Below are 8,790 nucleotides of genomic sequence, written 5' to 3'. Positions count from 1 at the left end.
TTGGAAAGTGGGGTGGTGTGCATGATGTTGGGGTTTCCCAACGCTGGGTTTACGGACTCTGGATTATGATCAATGTACGGTTGTATTGTATTGTGCATTTTTGTTGGTCATTTGATTTGAATTGTACTCACTATTAGATATCGATTAAGCGCTTATTTGTTGAATGGCCATTCACAGAATCTATACTATTGGTTTCTGTATATATTTTTTCACTTTTGTTTATTATTACTACTTTTCTTTAAATACATGGTACCTCTTAAACCGTACTCTTGCCTCTTGTCCACTCCCTCCTAGAGCCGAATTAGATCTTCTGGTCACTAGCCTATGTTGACATTTCCTTTTGTATTCCTGTGTTCCGTAGTAACCTAGCCTACTCGCAGGTACTAGGTACGTACTCTATAAAATCTATAACAGTGTTATCACACAGGTGCTACAAATCACTCTTCAAATTCTTCAAAATTGCCACCTTTTATTCTTGGCATTTTCTCATTGAGCTTCACAAAGTTGTCTCTGAAATGGTTTCCTATAGTCTGTGAAGTTGAAACTGGTGACGACATGGTGAAGCTCATTGAGATAATGTCAAAAATCAAAGCAAAAAGCGTCTATTTTGAAGAATTTATGTAAACTTTTCTTTCTTTAAAACATAATCCCATAATGTGTTCGTTCATGTTTATGTTATATGTGTTATGTTTCATGTTGCACGACTGAACCGAAAATGAAATGAATGCCTACAGTGAGAATCTACAATGTAAATAGTAATGAATAAAAGAAAAAACAATACATATATTAATTTCCATTAATTTTCCATTTCCAGTTCAAATGGCTCTATATTTTAAATGTTTAAATGTTGTTTTTTTTGTTTCATTTAAAAGTGACATTAACAATATATACAACAAAACTGCAAAGTCAATGCAGTTTAAATGAAGAGGAGCAGAGAGAAGAGCCATCTGATATCTGCCCTTTTTAACTTTTCAATCACTTCACATTAAAGGAGCGATACCTGATTGTACAAAGAAACAGGGTCACTCAAATTTCAAATTGCTATTTTCTGGTCCAAACTCATCTCAAACTTTCCTAATGCATTTTACGACATCAACATTCGTCACAGGGACTGAGTTCAAACCAGGTTTCACAACTTTCAGGGAGGAAAACTGTCACTTCACTGTAAAATATGCCATTGACATTTTATGACTGTTTAAAAGGCTGTAAAACCAGTGTTTTTTGGATAAATGTCTGCTTGTACCATATACTAAAGGACAAAACAGATTTTATTCTAAAAACAGAAAATTAAAAAATCAAGGATAGCGAGTTCCAGATATACTTTATATATACTTAAATTCAAGTTATTGTTGGTGCGGCCCATTGACTCAATCAGGTTTCTCATGCCCCTTGTAGAGATCAATTGCCCACCCTGTCCAGTCATTCAGTGGCGCTAATCGGTTCAGGAAGTAAAAATTCAATTCTTTATTCCCTTTTATTTCCCTTTTCCATAACAAAATAATATGAAGAGTTTAAAGGAACAGGCCTGAGATATGTTCTTCCCTGAGCTTAGACGAGTTGATACGTACCTGTCTGGTCTTTGTGAGTGCCCTCAGTTGGGCAAAACGACCAAAGATGTTGTCGCATTTGGCCTCTCCCAATGTATTCCTATAGCTCCAAACGGGGGTGAAGCTACCACGCTCTTCCATGGGCACAAAGACCAAACGCATCAACTCGTCTAAGCTCAGGTAAGAACATATCACAGTATGGAAAAACAGTGGCCTGTTCCTTTAAGAGACTGACAGCTAATTCATCCATTCATTCACGAAAACACTTTAAAAGCCGATATCTATCATTTGGATGGACAGTGCACTTAACTCGAGAAGAAGTGGGCCTTTCTGTGTTGAGCTGTTCTTCTTGTGCTTCTCCCGGATGTTCTGTTTCCCCACATCAACATAAAAACCTATACAATGTCCTAGTCCTCCACCTATAGACACTCCTGACACAATCTGGCTCCAAGATCTGGAGAGTGATTCATCTGAGGGCGTGTGTGTGAGAGGGTTTTATTGAATAAGGTAATGCACTTGTTATCTTCAAACATAAACCACCGCCGCTGCGTTTGGGTTTAACAAGTCTAATATTTTCTCCCGTGTTTAGCTGAACGCCCGAGTGTTGGGTGATTTACAGCTCGCGGTGAAGTCGATGGGGCAAAGTGACCTCTTCACTTCCTGATGTTCCACAGAAGAACACACACATTATTACGTATTTTGGAATCTCTGTCTGCGCCGGTGGTCCGAGGTTTTTTCTCTTAAAATCATATCAAAGAGAATAACTGGACACACAGGCCTTCATAAACAAGTATAGGTCTATTTTTTGTATGGCTTGAGTGGAAAATGTGTCTGTTATTGTCTATACTTACTATATACTATGTTTTTTGAGTACTATAAGCAGGGAGAGAGACTGATAAAATAAAAAATCTACTCACAATTAAAACATTTGACCTCTCAAAGCTGTGAGACATTGATCAATTGGTCTGACTGCAAGTTCCATCAAAACAATTTATCAAAAGTGAGAACCGCTCTTAACTGAGGACAGCGTCTGTGTGGTCTCTCACGTAAATTTGCGGAAAATGACCAGGATTAGGAGAACAGTTTACAGAAGATAAGGAAGTTAAATGATAGGACCACCACAGAGCCATGAGATCACTCTGTATCAGGCCTGATAAAAAGCAGACTCTCACATTTATAAATTCCTTTGTTTAACTCGTGGTCATTCAGTTCCAAAGATCATTTTCTTAAAATACATTTTTCTCATTGTCTATTTGTAACATATTAGTAGCATTTGTTGATTTCTAATAGCTTGATTGAGCTTTTACACCACAAAAACGAGGCAAAATTGAAACACTTAGATTTACAGACTCCCAAACATGATTATTTATTCCAATCACCTCCAAAATGTATAAAATTTAGCTATTTTTACACATGCTTTTTTGTTTTTCAGTTTTGATATGATAGAAAACGTGCATGCATTATTTAAGTAGCCTATACAAAGTGATCTACAAGAAACAATTTTATATATAGCCTATATATAATTTTAATAATGTTTAAAAAATACCATAGAAATAATCCTGATAAGGGTTTGGGTCTGGCCACTTAACCTCTTAACCCCCACCTGAAGCAAGTTTGGATCTACCCAAATCTAAACGCTTCTTTAAAAAACAAAAGCAAATGAGCGTCAAAAAACAAGGATGGAAACCCAACAAAAGAGCAACAAAAATGTGTCGGAAAAGCGACAAAAACACAACAAAAACGCAATAACATAAAAACCTATAAAACAAAATAAAACTACAAAAACGCCAGTCGAGAGGCTTTTAGATTTGGGTAAAGATGAACTGGAGAAAATGCATATGGTTTGGGCGGGGGATAAGGATAATATATAGGCTACGTTTTGTATCATAGGCACAGTCAAATTAATATTCATAGTAATAATAAAGTCTTTAAATTGTATTATTCGGGCTACTACTTTACAGTGGCACACAGACATTTAATTTATGATTAAATTATCCAATAATTCAATATGTTGGCATGTGTTCATTCATTTGGTCAAGAACTGAGATTAATCACCACGGTCGCTATAGTAACCGCTACAAACTTTCGCCTCCCAAGTCTCGCGGTGTTTGGGACAGCTGTCATGGCGGCGGCTCGGAAGTTGCAGCTGTGTGCGGTGTCTCCCACTGGAAAACACACCGCTTCTATCGTCTTTCTGCACGGATCAGGTGCTCCACACTCTCTCACACGACAAACAGGGACTTTACTGTTCAAATCCAAGCTTTGTGGAGTTTTCGCGTTGTCGCTGTTGTTTTAGCGCACTGTTTGCAGCTTGCCCTGACCTTAGCAGACAGCTAGCAACTTCATTGTTTACACTTTTTCTACAGTTTTATATCTTTATTAAAGCTATAATTAATGGAATAAAATTGATTACAATAAACGCAGCTCTATCTTAAATAAAACATTGTTAGAATTATTTGTAATAACATACAGTAATTGATGCAGGAGGCTGAAATACTGTAGCTATGCTAACTTTCATGTCACACCATATTGTCAATGTGTCACACACATGGATCAGCTGTTTTGATTATTGATACACCTACGACCATAGACTGTATATATAAGCCTGCGATACGTCAAGGTTAACTGTCACCAGTGGTATGTGCTGTGTATAACTAGTGTTGTAACGTTAGGTTAAGACCGTGGTAAGAGATGCATAGGCATAATTAAAGTTCTATATTGTGTTTTTTCCCCTTTTGTTCAGAATGACCCTCTTGTTGTACAGTTAATGAGTGACTGTCAGATTTAGCTATTTGTTGGCATCTTGCAAACCTGTTTATTAGTTTGGGGCAGTGCATGAACACAGATAGGATGTGTGGGAACATGAACATACTCGAATTCTAAAACGCACTCATTCTCAACTTGGCCTATTGTACATGTTTTTAGTGGTGGGGGAAAACTGACAACCTGGAGAAAACCTACATCAACACGGGAGAACATGCAAACTTCACACAGTCTGACCTTGAACGTGGTGCCTTTGTTGTCGCCCAAACTTAGCATTTTTCACACACTGTGTTTGAACAGTGTAAAACAATAACATTTGCCTCTAGTGCACTTGCATTTTGTTGGCTAAAGCGGTCCCCGATAATGAGATGGTCCAAATAATCTGTCAAAGCCAGGATTCATTATAGTTATTATGAGCTGTTAACAAACATTAGGTGTTGATATCCTTTGACACTCAATAACACAGTTGTTATGTGTTTCAGGTGACACCGGACAGGGTCTGAGAGCCTGGGTCCGAGATGTTGTTCCTGACCTGGCTTTTCCTCACATCAAAATCCTCTATCCCACCGCTCCAGAGAGGTGAGTGTCACAGTGGGTGTTTCTCATTTGCCAGGATCCTTAAAAATAAATGACAGTATTCAGCTTTCCAAGGGAGCAATGGATCCACAGGCACATCTCTGGTAAGTTAGTGAAACAGACTAGTCCAGCTGCGGAGAGTGTGAGGGTTTGGGGGAATTGGAACGTCGCTCTGCAGCTCCTCTGGTTTAGCTCCTGTATCTAAAAAAAACCCCACATGTTTCTGCTCCTCAGGCCGTACACTCCGATGCGAGGGGCTCTATCGAACGTCTGGTTCGACCGGTTGAAGATTTCCAGGGATAGTCCGGAGCATCTCGACTCCATAGACTCCATGGCCGCCAATTTAGGGTCCATTATTCAAGATGAGGTCAACGCTGGGATCCCCAAACACAGAATCATCCTTGGTAAGACTAACACAAATAATTAAACACATTGTTATTAGTCAAAGTATATGGAGTGTGAAAAAGTAATGCCTCTCATAGGAGGACAATTAATAAAAGCAAACTTAAAGCCTCTGAAAATCTCCCCAAACCTTCAGGCTAATGCGCACCTACATGTTTACATGAAAAACAACTCTGTTAAAACCCATGGAGACAGTTTTTTCTCTCTCAAAAAACGGCCATTTCCCGGGAGAAAACAATTGTCTTTACAGTAATAAACATCCTGTCCCTCGTAGAACTGCTGTATCATTTTTCTGTGGATTCCTCCTCCACATAGAACCCACTCCTCTCCCTTACAGCCATGACATGACGTAAGCCCCTTACACCGGCACTCCCCAAGTCAAATGATGCTTTTATTCTGTACCAGAGCTGAATAAAACTGCTTTTACACAGGAGAATCAGGGCCTTTACCTCAGACGGCTTCCTGATTCTGCTTAAATGAAACAACTGTGTCTTGAACGATAAAGAGCAGAAATGGGCTGCAAAGAGCTCCAGACTTTTTGGATAAATAATAGTTTTAGGAGCTGTTTAATAGAAACTTTTTCCGTCCAGTTGACTTTTAAAAAGTAATTCCCGCTCTTAAGATACTTGACAACTTACACTTGAGCCCTCTAACTCAAAGGTTGTTTGTTCAATCCTCGCTACTGGCAAACAAAGTTCCCCCCAGACGTCTGCTGAGACTTTAGGGGCACAGACGTTACTAATTTAAACATTACTCTTATCGCCTACTATTTCATCTTTAAACACAAAGGGAGAGAGTTCAGGTGAAGGGGTCAAAAGAGGGACAAATCAGAGCTTTGTGGAGTTAGTGGAGGCAAACGGGTGGGTGCAGGTGACTCTGAATATCACAGCATTTGTCCCTGACCTTATGTGAAGTGTAAGATCAGTAGACCACAGCTGCTTTGGTCCAAAATGTTCATATAAAGACAGAAACAGGGACTTATGTAGGCCCCTCCTGGTCAGTTCATCTCTTAACCCACACCTGAACCGAGCACACTTTATGAGGATGAAAACACAAGAAAGCAGGCGACAAAGAAGTGATGATAAAGCGACAAAAACGAGATGAAAATGGCTTAACTTTCAAATGAGGTGTTACTCTGGCCTATAGGCTGTAAGCTCCATTTGAGAAGCTTTTAGATTTGGGAAAAACTGAACTGGAGAAGATGTGCTCGGTTCAGGTGAGAGTTAAGAGGTGTAAGGCTAATCGATGCCAAATAATATCAATAGCAATTGTTTAGTCAAACCGTTTGATTAATTTAAAGGGGCTAGATGCAAGTTAGCCATTTTATACTCACTACTGCCACCTCAGGTCATACATGTAACTGCACCTTCTCTATTAAACGCGGGCATGGCCGAAGTGACACCTTTTTGAGTGATAGTGCAGGAGTTTAGAGGCAGTTGTGGTGAACAGGTCTCGGCTCATTCTACACCTTAGGACATTGTTGGAACATTTAGGGGAGGAAATTATATAATGTTACCATTTTTAAACTCTGTATAGACCCTTTAATACATTCTCTGTTGGCTGGACAAAATGGGTCAAAATGTCGTCGGCCCTAAAAGTGGGGAAAAAATATAATAAATTAATAAAACAGCAAACAAAAGTGTATTAAAATTAACTTCTCCAGTAGTTAATTATTGGCAAAGTGAAAAATTTAAATATTAGTGAGATATGAAGTGTAAAAACACATGGAAACAAATGTAGCCACAGAGTTGCTGCATTTCCCATAATGCTTTGTGACGACACAATCCCAAACTCTGTTCCAGCTCTAATACAAAGTGCATATTTTTAACACGTTGTAGAGAAGACTGCATGTTTAGAGGTTTACAATACAGAGATTTATTTCACTATTACTCTAGCAAAGTAAGAGATAGAGATCAGAGAGTAAGGGGTATGTGGCGGAATAAAATATATTGTCAGAACAAAAAGTGAATGTCATTTTCCCACCAAAGTGAATTGATTTCATGTGATTTGTTCTGCTTGTTTTCCCTCCGGTGGTTTATGCTCAGGCGGGTTCTCGATGGGAGGAGCCATGGCGCTACATTTGGCCTGTCGTTTCCACCCAGACGTCGCCGGAGTCTTCGCTCTCTCCAGCTTCCTCAACAAGGATTCTGTGGCTTTTCAGGTAAGATCTACATCTGATCTTTTTTTTTTCTTCCCTCCAACACTGGAATAATGTTGAATTCCCGTCTCTCCTCCCAGGCGGTTGAGGAGCGCTGCAGATTGCGCCTGTCTGTCCCGGAGTTGTTACAGTGCCACGGGACGAGCGACGATCTGGTTCTGCATCAGTGGGGCCAGGACACCTCCGCTCTGCTCCAGGAAGCCGGGATGAAGTGCACTTTCCATTCTTTTCCGGGACTCTACCATCAACTCTGTCGGCCAGAAATGGAGCTCCTCCGGCAGTGGATCCTCAGCCGACTGCCAAACACCAGCTCCTGACCTCCAGACGAACTGACTCTGACCTGTGGGACAGCGAGACTTGAGGTTCAACCAGCCAACCACCAACATTCAAGCAGTTTTGAGTAATCCTCGGGCAAAGCTGCAAATTTTGCTGTTTCTTCTTCTACGGCGTCAGCGCCTCGTTCTGTACTTGCCTCATTGTTCCACCCAAAAACTGCATTTTTAAAGCCCATAATCCAATTTTGAGCCGTTCTGTGCTCAGTGTGTTTATGACGCACTGCTGGAGCTGCCAACCACGCTGTATCCAACCTGGAAGTTATTTTTTAAGAAAATTATTCCTGTAGCTGCCAGCAGGAGGAGCCCCAGTCAAGATTTTCACCAGCTCTTTCTCCTGCATTTCATTAGTATTCAACCTCATAACCCCCACTTTAACCAAGCGCATTTTCTCCAGTTCAGCTTTACCCAAATCTGAAAGCTTCTCGACTGGAGCTTGCAGCCTATAAGGCCAGAGTAACTCCTCATTTGAAAGCTAAGACCTACAAAACTCATCTTAACGGATCTTTTTCCTCACGTTTTTGCAACCTTTTTTGACATTTCTTTTCGTTGCATTTTTATCACTCTTTTTTGGGTTTATTTTCGTGGCATATTGGTCGCTTTTTTTGTCACTTTTCTGTTGCTGTTTTGTTGCGTTTTCATCCTCTTTCTCGGCTAATTTTCTGTTGCTATTTTTACACTTTTTTCAAGAAGCTTTTAGATTTGAGTAGCCAAACCAAACTGGAAGAAATGTTCTCCGTTCAGGTGGGAGTTAAGAGGTTAATACTTAGAGAGATATTTTCAACTTATAAAACGTGAAATATCAAAACTGAGGCTCCAAAATAATGTTTTTAAGTCTGTTTTTAGGCTCCATATGCATGACAGGTCCACTTTAATATCCACTTCTTTTACTGGTTGAGGAAAATCCATCTGACTGTATTACGTTCAGACAGTTGAGGCCTTTAATGAGTGATACCCGGAAGTTGCACCAATGCTTAAAACAACCGCATCACTTTGCTCCCCAAAAACTAGA

At 39.9% G+C, this 8,790-nt stretch overlaps 1 protein-coding gene across 1 annotated transcript; it reads left to right on the top strand.

Moving 5' to 3' along the window:
- Positions 1–3,669: 3,669 nt before the first annotated feature.
- lyplal1 (lysophospholipase like 1) lies at positions 3,670–7,796 on the top strand (the record flags this gene model as incomplete). The annotated part of the gene is made up of 5 exons (XM_079561384.1): positions 3,670–3,754; positions 4,793–4,889; positions 5,121–5,290; positions 7,334–7,449; positions 7,527–7,796. The coding sequence occupies 5 exons, from the start codon at positions 3,670–3,672 to the stop codon at positions 7,761–7,763; spliced, it is 705 nt and encodes a 234-aa protein (XP_079417510.1). The 3' UTR covers positions 7,764–7,796.
- Between the last annotated feature and the right edge of the window lie 994 nt (positions 7,797–8,790).

The sequence above is a fragment of the Gobius niger genome (assembly GCF_951799975.1).
Source record: "Gobius niger genome assembly, chromosome: 8".
NCBI lineage: Eukaryota > Metazoa > Chordata > Actinopteri > Gobiiformes > Gobiidae > Gobius > Gobius niger.
The sequence above is the reverse complement of the archived record's forward strand: the minus strand, read 5'-3'. Positions and strand labels throughout refer to the sequence as shown.